This window comes from Rhinolophus sinicus, linkage group LG14, assembly GCF_036562045.2.
Source record: "Rhinolophus sinicus isolate RSC01 linkage group LG14, ASM3656204v1, whole genome shotgun sequence".
NCBI classification, from domain to species: domain Eukaryota; kingdom Metazoa; phylum Chordata; class Mammalia; order Chiroptera; family Rhinolophidae; genus Rhinolophus; species Rhinolophus sinicus.
Window position 1 is genome coordinate 13622743 of NC_133763.1, and position 22652 is coordinate 13645394.

Here is a 22652-nt window from a genome sequence, read left to right on the forward strand (position 1 = left end):
GAGCACATCAGAGCGGCTTGGAAGCCTGGAGGTGGCCTCCAAGAAGTCTGTCAGGCCTGAAGAGCCTTCCAGAAAGAAATCCAAGCCGTATACGCTGCTGGGCAGTCACAGCTGAGTAAGTCTGATGAACCAGTGGGACAGCCTGACAAGCCTAGCTGGGGATGGCATAGGGACTACAGAATCTTCTCGAAAAGAATGCCTTTAGGGAAGAAAGAGCCAGGCGTGAGGAGCTTGACCCAGGAGCACAGCTTTATCTGCCAGAGAGGATGGAGAGTCTAAGTAGAATGTCATTACTGCCAGTCTCTGACTCACCCTTAAACACATGTCTGGGTCCTATAGAAAGAGATCTTCAAGAAAAGATGGAAGGAGCTTTGCTACCAAACTTTGACACTCATTGGGGGCTCTAACAGAGGGTGTCACAAAAGGGATGGAGGCATTTTCTACACTCAGCCTTCCACTTCCCAGGGGCACAGCCCGGCAGGCATTGGTGATTCCCTCAAGTCTCAAGATAAATAGCAGAGGTGGTTTCTTGGCCTGGAGGAGTAACCAGAAGACTTGGGCACCGAGTATTTAACAAGAGCACCTGTTGTGCCTGCCAGGCCTGGGAGGGTGACACAGAAAAGCAGCAGAGCAACTAGACCCAGCCGAGAAGCAGCGGAGCTGCAGCAGCAGTGCCTAGATGCCCAGTTGTGCCTGGCTGTGACCATGGACATGCCCACGGGGTGGCTGGAAAGCAGATGGCATCAACAGGGTGGAGCAACAGGGTGAAGGACCTGGGTGGTGACGACTTTGCAGGAACCTGAGTCCATGAGTCACTTTAATAGAGTAGGTAGGAAGGCAGCCATAAGCAGGAGGAGAGGAGCTAGCAGGCCCCCACGGGTAACCCAGTGGCGTCATCACCATCCTGTGACAGAGCCGCAGAAGCGAGTGGCCAGAACAAGGACCTGGGCTGGTGCCAACACACTAGGATGGAGGAGGCATGCAGAATGAGGAGAAAAACAGTACAAGGGAGGAGGGGAACCCACACTATAGGATATAAGATCAGGGTCCTTGAGACTCTGGGCTGCTACCCCCCTCAGGTCAGCCCGCTCCATGCTCGGAGCGTACTTGCTTTGCAGTCAACTTTGCTGTCTGCTGCTTGCTTGACTCCTGCCTCTTGACTGAACCCTTTCTTTCAAGAAGACAAGAACCGAGGAAAATCGTGACAACTGGAAAGGTGCCAAAGCCCAGTACTGGGGGTTATATAGAGAACAATTTCTGAGTCTCTTATTTCAACAACTGACTATCTCCCCAATTGTCGCACCATTCACTAGTGTCTCTCTCCTCCTCTCCCTCTTCCCCAGCTTCTTAACTCAAATTCCTGTTGGCTCAGCGAAACTACATAACTTAGGTGAGAGGGGAAAACATGCCATTTTAAAGTTACGCAAACCTGTGCAAGATGGGCAGCCGCTTAGCCATTCCAGGTGTATTTGATTAACTCAAATGAGTCTCCTTCAGACAGCATGAAAAGCGGGAGTCAAGACTTTTAGTCCGTGGGAGAATAGGGAAAAATATTTGCTTGTCTTATGCAAACCCTGTTAGGGCTAAGTCACATGACCCAGCACTGAGAAAATAGGACTGAATGGGCCTTAGACTTCAAGCTCCTTAGTACAACTCTGTTCTGTGATGTGAAAGGCAGAGTTAACTCCATAGTGAAGGCCCAGGCGGAGGCTCATACCACCAATCTCACCCTATGATATGGCACTTTTGACATGGAGCAAAACTGCGATTTGTGCTGGATAAATGGTTTTTGAACTGTAGCAGCAAATGGCAGGATAATTTTAGACGTTTAAGGATGACGAGGATGTCTATCCATTCATGATAGTACCTTGTATTTTCATTGTGCTTTTCCACAAAGGGCTCCACACTGAAGAAAATGATCTCATTTCTCTTTACAAAATCCCAGTGAGACAAGAGCTTCAGTACATGATCGATGGACACAATAGAAGCTTCCTCTTGCCATTCCTCCCTGCTGTCCTTTGAGGTAGCTGCGGACTCCAGTTTATCAGCTGACTAATGAAGTATGGTTACACTATTGTTGGAAAATGGTGATGTCGGAAAAAGGATGCTTTATTCACAGAAAGGTTTGATGATAAAGATTTATAAATAGATATAGGAAGGGGCTGGCGTAAGTCTGTGAGGCTGCCATTTATGGTGGTTCTTTAAAGGAAGAAAGAGCTAAAGGTACTGATAATTTCCTGCCCAACTCTGTACCCCCCATTAGAGAACATTGCCCCCTTTCCTTCCCATACAGTTGGGTCCCATGGTCCTTGCTAACTCAGGTAGTGGGGATTTGTGATTCCAGGTCTCTAGTCAGAGCCAGCTAGACTTAGGTGAACGTCTGACCCAGCTGGGTTTGTTGATCCTTGCTCGAGGAATTGGGAATCAGGGCACAGCAAAAACTGGAAAGTGGACAGGAACCAAGATTATTTCCCTCTCCTCACCTCTGTCTACCTTTCTGGGACCAGGGGTTTTCCTGAGAAGCTCTGAGTTGGTTCAAAAAGGCAGCCTTAGTGGAAAACAACCTAAATATTTATCAACAGGAACTGACTAAGTCATGGGACATCTATGTCATGGAATACCATGCCACAGTGTGAAAAGAATGAAACTTTTTATGAACTGATCACTTGTGAGAATGATCTATCTCCACGATATATTGTAAGAGGTGAATGCAAAGTACAGTATAGGCGTGATAGTACAGCACCATTTGTATAACAAGAAAGGAAAAATATAACATATGCTTAGACCGTTTACATTTAACATGGTCATTATTTTAGGGTTTAAGTCTATCATTTTATTATTTGCTTTCCGTTTCCTCTGTTTCTCACTCCTCTATTTCCCTATTTCTCTTTCTCTTTTGTCTCTATTTTGTTTCCTCTGTTTCTCACTCCTCTGTTTCTCTTTTGTCTTCCTGTGGGTTATTTGAACATTTTTAAGGATTCCATCTTGATTTACTTGTAGTATTTTGGTGTATATTACTTTGTATAGTCTTCTTAGTGGCTGGATATATATAGAGAGAGGGTGCCAAAATAATATACACACATTTTAAGAAAGGAAGAAAACTGCATTAATATATACCGATAACAAAAGATGAATGAATACAAGTGACGTTTGACTCCTGCAATGACAAGAGGTGCTCAAAGTTGTTACCATCAGCGTCCAGACACTTCTGATTATGGCGAACTACTGTTGAGCAACTTTGACCAAAGTGTTAGCATCTGTTAAAATGTGTGTACATTTTTTGGCACCTGGTATATATGTAAGAGTAAATAGATGCAAAGGATATACATGATATCAATGTTTTACCAATTTGAGTAAAGTGCAGAAACATGACTCCCACGTAGGTCCCATTATCCTCCCCACTTTTAAATATAATTGTCTTGAGTATCAGATGATGTTATAATTTTATACTAATCTTCATGTAATTTAGAAAACTCACGAGGAGGATAATATATTGTATTTACCCATAATTCTGCATGCTTCACTGTTCTTTCTCCCTCCCTGATGATCCAAAATTCTTTTCCTTATCATTTTCTCTTTTGAAGAATATTCTTAACCAGTCTTTAAGAGTAGATCTGCTAGTGATGAATTCTTTTCGTTTTCCTTCATCTTCCCCTTAATTCATGAAGTGTAATTTCACCAGAGAATTCACAATTGACGGTTCTTAGTTCTTTTCTTCTAGCACTTGAAAAATGTTGTGTCACTTCTTTCTGGCTTCTCTTGTTTCAGATGAAAAATCTGCTGTCATTTGAATTGGTTGTTCCCATGTAGATAATGTGTTGTTTCTCCGTCTGCTTTCAAGATATTTTTTTGTTTGCTTGCTTTCAGTTTTCAGAAGTTTAATTGTGATTTGTCTTGACATGGATGTCTTTAGATTTATCCTATTTGTTATTCATTCAGCTTCTGGATCTGTAGGTTTATAGATTTTGACAAATTTGGGGAATGTTTAGTCATTACTTCTTTGCATATTCTTTCAGTCCCACTCTTTCTCCTTCCCTTCTAGGACGCCAATGCTGTAGCTATTGGATTTTCATTATAGTCTCACAGGTTCCCGAGGCTCTGTTTGTTTTCAGTTTATTTTCTCTCTGTTGTTCAGACTCGGTAAATTGGATTGATCGGTCCTCAACTTCACTGATTCTAGCCTCGGTCATCTCCACTCTACTACAGAGTTCACCCAGCTCGTTACAGTATTTCTGTTATTTTTCAATTCTATAATTTCCATTTGGTTCTCATTTAGTAACTTCTATTTCTTTGATGCTATTTCTATTTTTTCACTTGTTCCAAGAGAATTTATAATTGTTTGTTGAATCTTTTTTTATGATAGTTACTTGAAAATACTTACCAGATAAATCTAATATCTGGTTCATCTCAGTGTGGGAGTCAGATGATTATCTTTTCTCATGCAAGTTGTGATTTTCTTGGTTCTTTGTACAATGAGTGGTTTTCTTCTGGACATTTTGGCTATTGTGTTAGGAGACTCTTGGTCCTGTTTATAGATTTTTATTTTAACAGGCAGCCACTCTGTTTGGGTGTAGCATGCAGCTTTTGTGGGCTGTGGTTCCAGTGACAATCTAATTTTCAGAGCCTGTATGATGCCATTTTGGTCTGCTTGGTATGTCTCCTGCCTCTGGGGCTTCCACTGGCACTTGTTGGTACTCGTTGAGGAAGTGAAAGGAGCATCCCTGGGCTGGGTTGTCTGGTGTGGGAAGGGAATCTCCAGGCTGCAGGGACAAAAAGCACTTCCTAGGTTGGGTGTTTCTCATGGCAGAATCTACCTTTTAATATCCCCTGTCAAGTAGGGTCTCTGGGTGAGAGAGGAGTGTCTCAGGCTAGTGGGAAAGTCCTCTGGCTGATTATTGTTAGGGGGGGCGTTCAGTCGGTCCCCTTTTCTGTTTCTGCTGGGCTTGTCTAGAGTTGTCAGCAAGACTCTTGTTCAGTTTGGAGCAAGAAGGAGACTGACTATCTGTCTGCCTTCCATTGCTACAATGGGTGTCAGGAAAGGCCAGGCTGGATTATCTTCTCTTGGGTGGGAAGTCATAAGTTGCCCTGCCACTGTGTTATTCCCTTGGTCCTATGGTCACTAACCAGTTCAGCTCCTCTTTCTACCTTTCAGCGTTCTCTTTTAGTTGTCTCTTGAATTATTTCCAAGGCTTTTAGTCACACTTAGCAGGGAGGACCAGAGAACGACAAGCCTATACCATCTTGCCCAGACCAGCGGATCTGTACATGTGCTTATATAGGCATAAGTTCTCTCTAGAAGGGTACACAAAGAATTGCTTTCCCTAGGGAGGGAACTTGGTGGATACGAGGTCGGAGGGAGACTTTTTTTTTTTTTTGGATACTTGTTTGTATGATCTCATTTTAATTAGGTGAATATACTATCTATTCCGAAATAAAAAATAAAGTACAAAAAAAGAAAAAAGTCTTCTAACTCAGCCTTGTTTTCAAGAGCACAACCAAGGATTACCACGGAGGTCAAGCAGCGTATGGATGCAACAATTGGTAATTTTATTAAATTCCACTGACTTTTAATTTCACTGTATTTTGACGGCTTTGATCCAGATCCCTGAATATAAGAATAATATTCTCAGTGGATTTTCAGCCTGCTCATACCCTTTGAATAACTTGCAGAATACAAATGTGTAATTTAGATAGAAGTAGATGCTTTGGGCAGCATACTAGTACCCTAATCAGCTGAAAAAATAATATTTGTATGACATTAAAACAAAATTAATAGCAAGACACTGATTACATGAAAAGCCTTCATGCTGTAATTATTTAACTTGCAAACAACTTGGCATAATTAGTGCCCTAATTAAGATCTGACCTGAAATTTTAGCTTAAAAAAATTAATAAAGACAATTAAAAGTCACATTTGTAAAGTGGGTTTTAAAACTTACAAGATAGTTAGCTATCAATTTTTTTTTCTCATTTTGGGGAGTATCTTTGTAGATATTAGGCTTACAGTGCAATTACTTTGATTCCCCACCCTCATCCCGAGCACAGTGTCTCAAACCAAAACCTTAAGAGGTAAGTTTAGTCACCCTCAGTGAAGGGTGTCCACCCACAGGGGCTGAGCAGGTCCCAGGCACACTCCAGATAGTTCTAGGGCACAATAAAACAGGAAAGACTCTTTCTCTCCCCAGCACTTTAAGTAGAATATAAACTAGAAGATTGATATTGAATTTGATCAAATTCTACCATTTTCACAGAACTATTTGGATCCAAATGGCAATTTTCACCACTGTCATTTATTCTTTAACACATGCTTCTTGAAAGCATTCTGGGTGCCACAGTTTACCACATGGTGAAGTTTCCAATCCAAAAACAAAGAATTTTCTATCAGTAGATAAAAATGGAGAATTCAGTAAATGTTGGTGGGCTAGTGATTTAGGAAAAAATAAATGTGGAATCCTACCTTTATTCCCCATGTCAAAGTAAATCCCAAATTGATCAAAGATTTAATATAGAAATGTAAAATCATAAATGTACTAGAAGATATGGGTTAATATTTTTATAATATTGTGATCAGGAGAGGCTTTTTAACCATAACAAATGAAGCAAAAGCCATAAAGGAAATGACTAACGCATTTGCCTACTTAAAAATTCTAAGCTTCCAATATGTCAAAAAACAAACATCAAAACAAAACCACATACATTTTAAACACCTAATTCAAGGCCAAATCAAGAAGTGACTGATTAAAAATAAACTTTTATTTACATTTTGTTTCATTTTCCTTTTAAAGGCACAATTTTATTCCTCAATAATTAATGAAATAATTGGAAATATGCATCATGATTTATATAAAAGGACATTCAGTATAGGGAAAACTTACATTTTAAAAAATAGCTCACAAAGTAAATGAGAGAATAGCCATAGGCTGCAGGCATTAAAAATCATAATATTCAATAACACTGAGATATTTTCATGATAGGACTTTTTTAAAGTGAAAGAGAATAGAGATGAATCCAATTTGATTTTAAAATGTCTTATATAGATAGAAAAAAGACTAGAAGGAAAAAATATCAATGATAATTATCATTAGAGGTAGAATTATGGATAAATATTTCCATTTTTAGTAATTTCCAAGTTTTCTATAATAAGTAAATTATTTTTGTACTTAATCCTTTTTTTAAAATTCCTTGGAGCTTTAAAGGACAAATGTATTTCCATTTTTCCCCAAAACAGCTAACTAGGAACTACGTCAGATAAGAAAGAACAAAACTGAAGACTTAAAAACTGTAGCATACATACAGCAACTGCCACAAGCCCCCATTTTTTTAAATCCCGCTACCAAATTCTGTGACACTATATGCTATGGGTTAACTCACAACCTCTGGTTGTTCACAGTGATCTATCTATCTATCTATCTATCTATCTATCTATCTATCTATCTATCTATCTATCTATCTATCTGCCTAGAATACAGACTACCCTTTCTGAAGATCCAGCACCACAAGACAGACCTTAAAATCTATCCCTAACTGCCTATGTTATAGAACAGGGAACATGAGTTCCAAAAGTCTGATTACCTGGTCTTAGCAGTAATCTTCTGTCTTTAATTGGAGGCACTTGCCAATCACAAAATAACTATCACTAGTAGTACAGGAAATGTCATCATTGAACTGCCTCTGTACCTGTAGGTTTTCTTAATTTCTTCATTTGATGCTCCCTTATGCAGACCAAGAATTTCATATAGAGCTTCTCCAGATGTTGACATAGTCCGCTGTCTTTGGTTAGGTATGTTACATGCCATTTTCTCAGGCTGCAAAACCAAAGGGGGGGAATAGCCATGAAGGTTATGCATACTGGATCCCACTCTCTAAACAGGAAGATAGTGCATTTCTGACCTTTTGTAAAATGACAGTCTGAAGTACATTTTTGTGCCAGCTGCAAAAGGAGGGGATAAAGGGTTAGGATTGCTGAGAGTACAGACAGCTTCAAGCTAGGGTATTAAGGCCACAAGCAGCCATGCAAATGGAATATGGCTTTGTCCATATGGTTAAATAGAAGCAAAATGTTATCTAAATACTCAGCTAATTCAGAATTATGGAGAAACAACTCTCATAGGTCAGGCATAGGTCGATTTCTTTTTGCCAGAATTTGTATAACTCCTTTTTTGTCTGTTTTCTAAAGCTAGCCAGCAATGGAACAAGTCTTCCATTTTACCTTCACTTTATTGGCCTAGCCATTGTTAGAGCGGGAGTTTTTAAAAAATGAAAACAGCTTTCTGTAAGTACCAAGGAACAAACCCTGGTCTCATCTGGGGGTGAGGTGAGAATTTCTCTGCAGCTGTGGGATACCAGGGGCCCCACACTGCCCCTGGGTGCTGCATCTGAGAGAGCTGCTTTCCCTGCGCTCCGTCCAGAAGGAGCTGTGCTATCCCCAGTCCCCACTGCATTCTGGCTCTAGGAGCAGGTGTCAAGAGTAGCAAGCACACCTGTGGGCCTTCCTATATCCACTACTTAACCTCGCTAAGCCTAACTGTCTTCACCTATAATATAAAAATAATAAAACCCACATCATCAGGATATCTTAAGGATTTAGAAATAATGCATATGATGTAACTGGGACTTAGTAAGTTCAAAGGAAAAGAACCATTTTTTTAAAGGCAGCACAGTATATAATTCACAGTTCACTGTAGTCAGACCCTTGGGATTGGAATATCGGCCTTGCTCTGACACGCCTAAGCACACGTAGCTGTTGTCAGAATTAAGTGTGTTAATATATTAAAAAAACAAAATGGATCAAATATATGGTGATGGAAGGAGAACTGACTCTGGGTGGTGAACAATGGGATTTATAGATGATGTAATACAGAATTGTACCCCTGAAATCTATGTAATTTTACTAACAATTGTCACCCCAATAAACTGAAAAAAAAAAAAAAAAAAAGGAAAGGAAGAGTTCTGCCAGAACAACAACAAAAAACAACAACAACAACAACAACAACAAAAACCCAACAAAATGACCACCATTGTTCAGAGCAGCATTATTCATAGAAGCCAAAAAGTTTGGCAACAACCCAGATGTCTATCAACACAGGAATGAAAATGTGGTATGTACATACAATGGAATGTTTTTCAGCCATTAAAAGATACGGAATTCTGACACATGCTACAATATGGATGCACCTTGAAAACATACTAAGTGAGAGAAGCCAGTCACAAAAGGACAAATATTGTATGATTCCCCTTATATGAGGTGCCTTGAGCAGGCAAATTCAGAGAGACAGAAAGTAGAATAGAGGTTAACCGGCGCTGGGAGGAATGGGGAATAGGTAGTTATTGTTTAATGGGGATGGAGTTTCTGTTTGAGATGTTGAAAAAGTTGTGGAAATAGTGGTGTTGGTGAGATGTCACAGTGATTGTACTCAGTGCCACTGAATTGTACACTTAAAAATAGTTTAAATGGTAAATTTTATGCTATATTTTATCACAAAAGCAAAACAAGAAAAAAAAGAACTACCTAGAGTGCCAGCTCCTCTGACCATAAGTTCCTTAAATATCATTGTCCATCTCTTAGCTTTGGGTCTTGTGTAGCACGTGCTGTGAGAGAATGAATGTGAAAGAGTGAATATACCAGGGCTCAGGAGGGTTTGGGGCTGCGGAGACCTTCGTGTGCAACATAAGGAACCTCCAGAGACAACGGTGGCAGCAGCAGAGCCCAAGGGGCATGTCCTCGTGTCGGGAGGGCTCAGTCAGAGCCCACTTCCCAACTCTGCTCCCGCCAGGCTAATGACCGAACCAATGCAGAGCCCGCCAAATGTCGCCTGGTGGGTCAGGTGGTCTCAGAGGCCCCTCAGATCCCAATATTGTACAGTGCGTGCGTGTAGTCCTAAGCAATTCGATTAAGAACAACAACCTGAAGACCTTCCAAATGTTGTTGTGAGCTTTTAGTTTCTCAAGGGGAGCAAAGGAAGACAGGACTGAAGAAAGTCAGACCCCAGGCAAAAAACCTGCAGCCCTGAAGGTGCTGAGGACAAACATGGCCTCCCTGACGGTGTGACTGGCATGGCTGCATCCTCCTCTACTCAGCCGACCCTGGATGTGGGGCCCCTGGAGGCCAGAGGGGCCCTAGTCCCAAACCCCTGGTTCACACAAGGAGACGAGAGGAGAAAAACTTCTGGCTTTGCCTGCCGCAAAGCAAAATCTACAAGTGTCCGTACTGACTGGCCAGCCACTAAGAAAATTATAGCACCTATGTTCATTACTGCTCCACCTTACCTACCTACCTTTCTTACTGACCCACCACAATTTCCCTAGGAGTAAGCAGTTCACGGTGCGGGGCTGTATCATTCTTCCCTGTGTTCCAGTCTGTCACCACAGCCCAGCTGACTCCTCACAACTGAAGGCACATGGCCTGAGTAAGGACACCCTCTCTACTTCCTTTCCTGTCCTCTCTCCTGCTGCCACCACACACACATAGGCTCAGGATGGAGGCTCTGGGAACCTAACAGTTCCCAGAAGTGGAGGCAACCAGCTGGCTTCTCACACGTCACACTCTATGCCAGGAATGAATGGGGCTCAGAAAGTGGGGGTTTCTGTGTGGCGTGGTGGACCAGGAATAGGGCCCCAGGCATCATGCTCGTCTCTTTGAGATTTTAAGGTCTGGCTTGATAGCAAGCTCCCCAAAGTCACTAAGAATATATCAGCATACGGATTCAAATCCTAGGGCTGTAAAATATGGAATTAGAGGTCATCTAAGCCAACTTAACAAATGCCTTTTGGGGCTTTCTGGCCAGAGATCATTGTAGTAAACAACTTTACTCTTAGCCTGTTAGCTGCTCCTTATCTGGGGAATCCTTAGGTCCCCACTGCAACGTGCTTTTCCTGAGACCTGCCTCAGTCTTACCTGATCTCAGTTGAGTAGACCAGGAACGGGTACCTGACCCAACCCAGACCAATCCGAGCCCTTCCCTAGGATTTTTTTTTTTCTGCTGCTATTGAACAACCTCTCAGAGGATAAAACCTGTAAAATGTGAAATTTGGGCATGGTCAGCTGGCCTGAAATGAAAGAGTTTGAGACTGACTCACAGAAGAGGAGCAACGGCAAGAGAAGGAGAGAGAGCCCTAATGGGGGTTCAGTCCCCTAGATCCAGGGGTTTCTGGGTGCACTTTGCAGCTCTTCCCCTCCCAGTTTGTCAATCAGCCCTTCCTAGGATTGAACCAGTAAAATTCCTCCCCATACACAAATTTACACATTTTTTTTTTCTTTTGAGCATACATATGTTAGCTAGATTTTGGCCACTGTCAACCAAAACTCCTTAGTGTCACGTGCTCCCTCAATTAAACACCAGCAGTGGTTTGCTGAACACCTCCAAGCCAGACTAACATTCTATTGTGGATTTTTCTTGAATCATAGCAGCTACTCTTCATTTAAATTGAATGTGGCTTCCAGGTACTTGGGAATGAATACTTCAGGAAAATAACAATATATACTAAGAGATTCAAACCAAACAGATTCAGATGTATTGTGTAGACGCTGCTAGTATGGATAAAAGAGGCAGTGATAAACCTGGGTCAGGATGCTTTCATAAAGAAACTCTATAGAGTACTCTACAAGAGAACTAAGAAGAAATAAAAGTATGACAAATGGTTCGCTTTGCTTTATTTTTCTCTCTATTCATCATTCAAAAGAAACAGTTTCAATTTGAGAGGAAAAAATGTATTCACTCTTCATCATCTGCCTCATGAACTAAGACAGAGGTCGTGGTTCCCATAAATCAACAGATAGTCCTAAAATCAGTCTTAACAAGGCACAGTTTCCACTGTCGGGAGCATCATGCTCCATGACCAACTTTGATTCTTACACGGGTCTTGCTGTTACTGCTCCAGGAAAAAGACTTACAGGTTACTAGAGATAATCTGCTAAGCAGATTATGGTAACACTCACAGCGGACAATTCAGTCATTTATTCAAAGCCTGCAATGTAGGCCAGTCTTCAGGGAGATTGCAGACTAATGTGGCATACAAAACTGTGTTCAGGGGTTAAACAAGTACTGAGTAGAGAGGTCCAACAGAACAAGAAGGAATCTTCTGGAGGACAAGCATTCAGCTTTGTGCCGTCAGAGGCCTAGCATTGTGCCCGGCACATATTAGCTACATGGCAAACATCTGTTGAGTAACTAAATAAAAAACAAGTGGTGAACTTGAATGGGACTATTAGAGAGAACTTCACAGAAAAGATGAAATGTGCGCTGATAATAATACTACCACTTGTTTCTGTAGAACTTGGCACATCTTTCTATTGTGGCCCTTTCATCTAGGCCTAAACCTGGGTCTGCATGGACGTGGAGCCAGTGAGTCTCTTGATCATCTGTTTGCATGTATCAACGTGACAGAGGACTTCTGGGTCCCGGGGCTGGAAGAGGAGGAGGACATTTTGACAGTTTGTCTGGGACTTTTTTTTTCAGGTCTGCCTCCTTTAAGTTATCCTAGGTGGGCAACAAGAGAGATGGGGCCCATTGGGGGCTACCCCCAGCTCCTTGCAGAGACTAGGACTGGAAGCAGCCGGGGCTTCATCCTTCCCTGTCCCGTGGCCATCCTCCTACACACTTCGCTTCCCAGTGGGAAAAAGGAAGGCACATTCCATTTCTCAAATAACTTCATACATACCTAGAAACTCATACCCAAGAAGATATGGTAACTGGCTATTCCTGTGATTGATGTACTTTTTCAAATCATCTCTTCATTTATAAATCTAATCACACTGTAACTGCACCTGCTAAGTGAAATCTGATAGCTGGCTTGCTTTATGGTGTGGATTGAACAATATTCAGAATGGGTTCTTATAGAGAGTTTGGAAATTGTTTATTATCTGTTTCCCCTTCTTTGCCCTATTCCCCGAAGATTTCCTTTCAGACATATATCGTCTCTCCTAATTAAGGTACTGAAAAACAAAAACAAAAAAGAAAAAGAAAAACCAGCACCCATTTACATCATCAGTATTAGAACATGAGATAAAGAGTTGGTCAATGTGATTAATAGTTGGCTGACTCTACAAACTGAAACATAAAGGAACCAAAAGCCTGCAAGGTTTCTATCTGTGCATCAAGCAGCAACAACCTGCTACTTTTCTGTGTCCTTGCTGAGCTAGAAACCAGACTCTTCATATATTATTGATGTAGAAAACATTTAGTTTCAAATTCAATAGAGAATTACATTGAAACCCTTAGTTGTTTCAATGTATAAAAATAAAGATACTATGCCCTGAGAACAAACTAACTACAGAGTAATAGTAAAAACATCTCCTAAAAATTCTCCTTCAATAATCTTAAATAATTGAGTCATACCCTTATTTAATTCCTTATATAGAATATAATTTTTATGTATTTTTCTGTAGCCTTTGAATTCAAATTTCCTATGCAAAATTCAAGTCTGTATTATTTATTCATAGTCCCTCATCTATAAGCTATCCAATGGAGAAAAAAATGTTGTCGTGCAAAATTATTAAGTAATTTAATTTTGATCATGTAGTACGTGATACTTAATCTTCTGACCTAAATTGCTTTCTAGCTGCATTACAATCCATTAATATCATATTTTCTTAAAGCACTGCTCACACTATCCAGTCACTACCAAACCACATATGGCTCACCTGTCTCTAGATAATAGATGTAGTTGAAAGAAGGGTCGGCACTCTGATGATGATGGGTGTCCGATTCAAAATAAACACATATTTTACAGGTTCTAATTCCAGGAGTCCTACAAATGCCATTCTAAATTTTTCATGTTGGCATGAAATGTTCCTTTCAAAGCCAAAGAAGCTTCATCTATATTTATTATGTGAATTCTGAAAAATGGAAAAATTCAAACTATGCCTTTCTTGGCAGGGTCCCTTCATGGCTGAGAAAAGGAATATGGGCAGGGGAGAATTTAGATCATTAAACACAGCAAAAACACTTTTGATAGCTGGGGTTGGGGAAACCAACATGCTTTGCCATTTTGTTATTACTTCTGTAATGCCTTCATAGGAATCAGTTTACTGCAGCAAAATCTCCTTATTCAAATAGTGTTGTATCTTAAAGCTAAACAAATCCAATATGTTAATTCGATGTTTTAAAGTAATAATTCTTCCTAGCATGATTACTTATTTGAAAAAATAGTTATCTCTTAATTGCCCTGGTACTTACATAAACAGCAACCTGAAGACGGGCAACTTGGAAATGTTACAAATAACTCACAGTACCTGTTCCTGTAAGTCCGCTTCTGTGTTCTCAGTCAGAAACAACTTGCCGATTTTAACTGGTCTGGAAATAAAGGTGCAAAGAAATAAAGGAAGGCAACAATGAAAGGAGCTGTTCCATACCTGTTGCACTGTTTCAAAGCAAACGGCTCCTTCTTCCCATCGCTCCCATATGGAGTTAAGCAGGTCAATGGAGTCAAATTACTTTTCATTTGTTACTCTATCAGCCAATTGCTTATCCCGCTGGAAAACATAACAAAGAGAATAAAACATGCATGACGATAGGGGTTGCCACTGAAAGGCATCCAGTAATACCAAAATACATGCTACCACAAAATACATCCAAAATACATCCACCACAACTTCCAATTAGGAAAATATGCTAATCTCCTGACATGCAGAGTGAATTCTTTTCATTTTTTATTGAGGTATAATTGACAAAACATATTAGTTTCAGATGCACAACATAATTATTGATACTTGTATGTATTGCTCAATGATCAGCACCATAAATCTGGTTAATATCCATCACAGTACATCACTGCAAATTTTTTTCTTGTGATGAGAACTTTTAAGGTCTACTCTCTTAGCAACTTTCAAGTACGCAAGACAGTGTTATTAACTATAGTCACCAGGCTGTACATTACATCCCCATGAGTTGCTTGTTTTATAAGTGGAAGTTTGGACCTTTTGGCTTCCTTGACCCATTTGCTCCCCGCAGCCCCACATCTCTGGCAGCCACCAATCTGTTCTCTGTATCTATGAGCACCCCGTTTTTAAAATTATTCTACGTATAAAAGAGATTATATGGTATTTGTCTTTCTCTGAGTGGCATCACTCAGCATAACGCCCTCAAGGTCTATCCATGTTGTCATAAATGGCAAGATTTCCTTCTTTTTTATGGCTAAATGATATTCCATTATATATATATAATACATATATATGTATTATATATATATATATATATATATATATATATATATATATATATATGTATTACATTTTTCTTTATCTATTCATCCATTGATGGATATGTAGGTTATTCCTGTATCTTGGCTATTGTAAATAATGCTGCAATAAACATGGGAGTGCATCTATCTTTTTGAATTAGTATTATCATTTTCTTTGGATAAATGTCCAAAAGTGGAATTGCTGGGTCATATGGTAATTCTGTTTTTAATTAAGGAAACTCCATACAGGTTTTCATAGTGGCTGCACCAATTTTCAATCTCACCAACAGTGCACAAGAGTTCCGTTTTCTCTACATCCTCACCAACACTTGTTATTCCTTATCTTTTTGGTAACAGCCATTTGTAACAGATGGGAGGTGATATCTCATTGTGGTTTTGATTGGCATTTCCCTGATTAGTGATGTTGAGCATGTGTTCATGTACCTGTTGGCCATCTGTGTGTCTTCTTTGCAAAAAATGTTTATTCAGATCCTCTGCCCATTTTTTAATCAGATTGTTTTTTGTTTTTTGGGTTTTTTTATTGCTATTGGGTTGTATAAATTCTTTATTTAAGGGGGGATATTAATCCCTTATCAGATATATGATTTGCAGATATTTTCTTCCATTTGGTTTGTTGCATTTTCATTTTGTTGATGGTTTCCCTTTGTTGTGCAGAATCTTTTTAGTTTGATGTAATCCTTCTACTTGTTTATTTTTGCTTTAGTTGTCTTTCCTTTTGGTGTCAAATCCAAAATATCATTGCCAAGGCCAATGTCAAGGAGCTTATCACTTATGTTTTCTTCTAGGAGTTTTATGGTTTCAGGTCTTACGTTCAAGTCTTTAATTCATTTTGAGTTGATTTTTATGTCTGGTGTAAGATAGGGATCTAGTTTCATTCTTTCACACGTGGCTGTCCAGTTTTCCCAACAAACACCCTTTATTGAAAAGACTGTCCTTTCCACATTACATTGTACATTCCTGGCTCCTTTGTTATAAATTAATTGGCTATACAAGTGTGGCTTTATTTCTGTGCTCTCTATTCTGTTCCATTGATCTGTGTCTGGTTTTTAATGCCAATAGCATACTGTTTTGATTACTGTAGCTTTGTAATATGTTTTGAAATCAAGGCACATGATGCTTCCAGCTTTATTGCTCTTTTCCAAGATTGCTCTGGCTATTTGGGGTCAAAGTGGGTCCTTTAAAATTTTATTTTCTTTAGGTCTAAAGCTAGTACTAATCAATTGCTTTAAAATTACTGGAAAGACCATGTAACATTAATAAAGGGGCAACTGATCGCTCACTACAAAATTCAACTATTTTTATATCTGCACAATTTACCCTAATCTTAGTCAAGAAGCACTGAGCCAGTGGTGACAGAAGTTGTTTCAACAATTAAGGAATCTCTTGTTAAAACAATGTGCAAACTCTCATATACAGTATAAGTTCACCTGAGAGAATAGTTTCTGTGATTTCAAGTTAAGAACCTATAGACTGAAAAAGGTTTCAATCAAATGAGACAGGTGTTACTCCTGAATTTGGTGCAATGGGGTCAGACTCCTGAGGCTAAAGGCAGAGTGTAAGTGTGCTGCTTAGCGGATGGTAGCAACGCCTCGGGCTATTTTGTGTGACTATTTCAGAGCACTCTGGTCTTTAGATGGCATTGGGTTTTTTTGTTTGTTTGTTTTTTAGATATAAAGAAATAAAAGGCTATTTCTCAAAGATCGTGACTTCCAGCCAGAGTTTAGGAAGCAAGCCATCATCATGCAGAGAAATAGGGGGCGGGGAGGAAACTCAAGACATTTAGCACTCAGTACCCAACTTCCAGCATCGCTTCAGCTTAAGGACAGTGTCCTTTGATGAAATGAAAATAGTTTCTATATCAATATGATGAAATTATGGGTGACTTTTTAAAAAAATTAGTTTATGTTTCAAGTTCAGTTTAATAAGTATAGTTAATAAAATTCATTATTTTTGTACAATTAACCACTCTTTTTAAATCATTACTTTTTAATTTTTTTAAATATTGACTAAACCATGAGTTTTGAATTTTTTTAAGTATTGCAAAAGTCTTAGGTGAAGTAGAACTATAGCTGTGTTTCGAAGAGAAAACATGGTTTCTTATTCATCTAGTCATTCAACAATGAGTCACCTACTCGATCCAAACACTGGACTAGAAATATACTGGAAAACAAAACCAAACACAGAGACCAGGTTTGTGGGTCACAGAGTTGTAGCCTACCAAGAGAAACAGATAATCAAATGATTACTCAAAGTATAAAAATGAGACTTTGGAAAGATGCTACAAGACCCTGTAAATTAATAGAATAGGAGGAGATGAAAGACAGCTTCCCTGAACAAAAATAACCAATCAGGTATCTGAAAAGTTGATGAAGGGGCGGCTGGTAGAAGGAATATTCTAGGCAGGTAAAAGAGCATGTCCAATGCCCTTGGCGCTTAAATTAGAGAAATAAAAGAGACCTGCTGATGTGTGCTCTCATACATATGTAGTATATACTCGTAGTATGTCAGCAAATGCCTGCGCATATATGACTTCTGATATATCCTCTAAATATAAAGCCGGAGATGAATGGGATCATATCCCACTTAAACAGGGGAGGCTTTCTGTAAGTGGTGAGCTTCCATGATGTTCGCAGAAGGAAATAACTCATGGTAAACACATAAATAATTCTCCGATACAAAATGCACTAAATCTATTGTAAAAGCTTTGCCAATTAAATCATTCAAGTTTGAAAAGGATAACTTAGAAGATATTCCAAGATTAAAACAAAGTGGCCTTTCTGTGAGGTAGAAAATTGAAGAGAAAATGTGTGTGTGTGTGTGTGTGTGTGTGTGTGTGTGTGTGTGTGTGTTGGCGGGGGTGGGGGTGGTTACATGGGAATTTTCCCTGTGCATTCTATTTATGGGGTCTTCACTATTCCCTTAGTTGTTCTTAGAGACCTTTTATATCACTCTCTCTCTTACTGCATAGGGTGAGGGTTCTCATAGGAAATGACTAGTCCATCAGCAGAGAATATGCAGCAAGTACTAGATGAATTTGAATATTCAACCAACATAATCTAACAATCATAAACGCTAGGGGACATAGTCTTTCATTTACACTGTGTGTGTCAGCAGGTATAAGCACCACTTCTTATGAACATGTGATGGGCAAGGGTACAGAGCCCCAGCAGATAGAGCCTAACTTACACAGCCCAATGCAGTGAGCAAAGACTCACTGCTGTCATTGTTACTGGTTTTGTTACCCCTCTACATTGTTTATATTACTATTATTACAATATATGGAATTCAGGCCATCATCTGGGCAAGCCTCATTCTGCTACGCGACTTTAGAAAGGAAAAAGACATGTGATTACTTTGATTGTGAAATAAAGAGGCTGTTGGCTGCCACTCCACCGGCATCTCAGAAGTAACTACAGAATAATTCTGATAGTTCTGTAAAATGAAGTGTTTATATTTCAGAAGAGCAAATTGGTTAATTCCTACTATATTTCATAATTTTCCAAAGTTAAAAAAAATGTCCCTTTTAAGGAAGGTTACAAAGGAGTAGAATTTTAATGTGTTTAAATCTGTAAATAACAAGAAAGTGAAAAGCCATTAGAAAGCTAAGAGAGAAGAACTAGATGGGAACCCTTTGTAGAATCACTGGGGAAGATTTTCAGAATTTTGATAACTGCCCCCCCCCCCGCCCCCCGATTATCCCAAAGCAAAACCTTGCGGAGTGGGGCCAGACTCCAGCACTTTTAGGTCTCTGGGTGGTTCTAAAGAGCTGCCCAGATTGAGAGCCACTGTTGATCACTTCCCTTATTCCCCGGATCTGAGGAGCAAAAAGCTCTTCAGTTAAGTAATATGGAAAATAACCTGCTGACTAAGCAGCTCTCTGGATGAATTGTCCATTGCCTGAGTCACCTCAGGAAACATTTCCTGAAGACAGTGGCGTCCATGTGATTAAACACAAAATAAAACTTGGCTTCGCATAGTTTAACTCAAGAAGGAATACCAAAACAACATGCCTGTTTCTAAGACTCTGAGGAAGTCACTGTAGGCCTGTGTTTTCTCTGTGAAACGGTAATAAAATAGAAACCCTTTTTTATCTATCAGACCCTTTGTCTCGTACAGTGTGCCAAGAATGATACTAGGAACTTTTATAAACACAGACCTAATGATTGTTTTCTAGGGTTGGGGTTTGAACATTGGTTAAGCGGTTACTCTCTCTGTGCCCCTTCCACCCAAATCCAGAGTATGCTAGAAGTGCCTCAAGAATTTGAAAGTGCAATTCTTGTAGATTTCATCCCAAATTTATAATTCATCAGTGAATGTTAATTGCTCCCCTATTATATAGTGCAAGGCACTACACTGGGGGGTATGAGGGATTCAGAGGTGATAATGATGGTGATAATAGTAGCTAACGTGTTAAACAGATTATCTCATTGAAATCCTCATCTCATTGGGTATTTTCATATCCTTAGTTTACAAAGGAGGAATATAAGGTTGGTTAAATGAATTGCCCAAGCCCAGCAGCCAGTAAGCAGTGCATCCAGGCTTTGGAATCAAGCTCTAACTCACTGGAGAGCTTTGCTTCAGGAGTTTAAGTCTAATTCCAAGAAACTCCCCCCTGCTCTAGTCCTTTGCTTATCAATCTGTGACTAAGCCAGATGATGTCTGTGTTAAAACCCATGGAAAGAAAAAAAAGAGAGTAATAGCTTTAAACAAGGCACTACCAATAAGCACACTCATTAATGAGGTCCAACATGTAGGTCACTGTCAAGGACAATATCTATTCGGTGAAGTAAAGCTCTGAATCCGAGACCTGTGTCACTGAGTCTTGTCCCCTGCTAGGCAACATATATGTATCCCACAGGTGTGAAGTTGAAACACTTTGTCGTATACTTAACAGTAAGCAATTGCTGTAATAAACCAAGGAGGCCTCAGGGCCAGCAGAAGTGTTTATTTGACAAAATGTCTATAAACAGAACCTGGATGCCTGATTTTGCCAACAGTTGTTCCCTTTTCACATTAGTCCAAGAAATCTCCTATGTTAAGTAGCTAAAAAAGATAAGACAAAAAAGACAAAAACTTTTGCTCAAGGCAAAAGTCTGAATGTTGCTAAACAGCATACAAAACCAATAGAGTGCACAGAAATCAAAATAGTTTTCATTTCTATTTGTTTGGCTTTTAAGTGGTAGTAGGATTGGACTGAAAATTTATCTTTGTCTTAACTCTAGTTAAGCCCCTTTTCAAATGAACTCCATCCAGCCCAGATAACAAATACTTGAAAGAGAAGGCAATGCTAAGGATTCCCCTCTGGAGATTAAGAACTGCATTTATATCACACTTAGTAATTTCCTAAGTGTTTCGCATGTCGTATACATTGTTTGATATTCAATGCCCATTCTGAGAAAGAGAAAGCTAGCTGAGTGTGGTCATGTGACTTACCCCAAGCTTGACTGCCAGTAATGAGGGGCAAAAAGCTGGAACTGGAATCCAGTGTAAGTGCTCTGCTTCCAAATCTTATTCTTTTATATCCTTGTTAAATAGCAAGGCTGATGGAGCCATAGAGCATCCTTTCTTATTGGTGCACGTGGCCAGATGGCCCCCACAATGTCACAGGCCTGGGAAGCCGGCCGTCCTCTGTCTGCCTTCTGGGCCCACCACGCCAAGGAGATCATGGTTCTGCACCAATTTCTAGTGTCCACGTGGGTCTTCTCAGTGGTACGTTTCAACTTACTTGTCAGGAGAATGACAATGACCTGTGCCATCTATTACAGACATGCATTCTCCCTCATTTTGTCGTTTTTCACTTTCAGATAAACAGAGAGGGCCCATTAAGTTACAGTCAGCCCATTAGCAGAGCGTTTGTTCTGCAGGGCCTTCTATTTTGTGCAGTAAGTGGGCTTTGCTATTGACAACTCGCCATCACTAAGAACAGTCTTGCTCAGTGCTGAGTGCCGTTGGACGGAGCCTAGAACTGAGGGCTAAAGCTGAGCTGCCTCTCCTAGGGGGTGATGGTGGACAGGCCCCTTTCTGAATGAGTAATTGGGTGCAGATTCTTCTACAACTGCACACACTCATCCATGGGTTCCAGATATACAAGAATACATAAGCTCTGATACGTCTCCTGAGGTGTCTCCTCCCTGCTGCCCACCTAGGCAGGCCCCTGTCCACAGGACTCAGAACTCCAAAGCCGAGCCCTCCCCTGGATGTCAGCCACTCTCTCCTCCCCAGGGGCCTCCTTGCCGCTGTCAGGTCTCCCATAGGTGTTCCCAACTGTTCCACCCCTGCTCCTTCCAGGCTCTTCCATGAGCCATACACAGTTTTGCTCCAGAAACCATGAACATTCTGGGAGATCATCCTCACTGTCAGAAGGCATCAGCGGGAGTGGGTCCAAGACCAGACACAGACTGGTCAGCTGGTTGCCGTCACCAGTGCCTCAGTAGGCCCTCTGCAATCTCTCAGCCTCTCCGTCTGCTCTGGGCCAGGCCTCGCTTCCAGATACTGAGTAGAACAATCTCATGGAACCAGTTTACAATGATTGGCCCTGGAAGTATCCAGCTGGGTCCCTACACAAGGTAGCTTTAATCTGGGACACAGTCCAGACCTTCCCACAGAGCTGACCAGAACTAGACAGTCTCAGGATGGGGTGGGAGGGTGAGTGACAAGCGCTACCCCTCAGGAAAAGCTGCAGCCCTGCCCAGCAACCTCTGTCAATCTCCCAGTCCCAGACCCGGGGCTTGGACAGCCAGCAAGTGGTTTCAGAAGCCTTCTCTGTAACTTTCTTAGGGGCCTGAGCAAAATAGTCAAATGAACAAATATTCAATTCAGCATTTTTTTTCTCATGTTAAAAAAAGAAAACTTCTTGGTTCCCAGGATTTCCATTTTAGAGCAAGGTAGACTGGCTATTCAGTATGACTGTATCGCCCTCTGGTGTTCATAAAGAAATTAACTGTAAACAGGAGTTTCAACTAAAATATTCCTCACCCCAAATCACCCTGACTTTCAGTATCCCTGATGCGTCTCTCCCTCAGCCACCTGAGATTCTGAGAACTGACAAGAAAAACACTCACTAAAACATCAGGGTGGGGCAAGCCAAGCCTAGAGGGGGCACCGCCCTTCTGTTACATTCTTCTGAAGCTGAAGTTTTGCAATTGGGTCGAGTAGTTTAGTCAGTTGGGGGATTTAAATTATAACCTTACAAGAATCTGTTTGGAAGCTTATGTCTACAGGGAGAAATGTTGGGGCAGTTATTGAACTTCTGAGGTCTCAGGCTCGTGTACTCATGAGGTGGCAGGACAGAAGACCAGCCGACTGGAGGCTATATATTCACCAACAGTGAGTAAATGGTTGCTGGCTGCTGCTGGGGGCAGGCCAAGGCTGGAGACATTCCCTCCTTCTGGCCACTGTGCAGAGGTCCCACCATGAGAAGCTTCAGTCGGGTTTTCCTTGGCCAGCAGGGTGGG

General features: G+C 40.6%; 1 protein-coding gene and 1 long non-coding RNA gene across 3 annotated transcripts in view; one reads left to right on the forward strand and one right to left on the reverse strand.

Moving 5' to 3' along the window:
• DNAJC5B (DnaJ heat shock protein family (Hsp40) member C5 beta) overlaps positions 1-14522 on the reverse strand; it is a 51936-nt gene extending 37414 nt beyond the window's left edge. Inside the window, exons 1-2 of one of the 2 annotated variants that reach the window (XM_019710687.2) lie at positions 14351-14522; positions 7678-7805 (exon numbers count right to left, since the gene is read on the reverse strand). In XM_019710687.2, the coding sequence (XP_019566246.1) occupies positions 7678-7796 (119 nt within the window). In that variant the 5' untranslated portion in view covers positions 7797-7805; positions 14351-14522. Of the gene's footprint in view, positions 1-7677; positions 7806-14230 lie in introns of both variants that reach the window. The other variant, XM_019710686.2, reaches the window with a different exon arrangement.
• A 7849-nt stretch (positions 14523-22371) lies between these two features.
• Positions 22372-22652, forward strand: part of LOC109434019 (uncharacterized) — a 38285-nt gene continuing 38004 nt past the window's right edge. Inside the window, exon 1 of the long non-coding RNA XR_012491770.1 lies at positions 22372-22652. This is a non-coding gene — a long non-coding RNA (uncharacterized LOC109434019).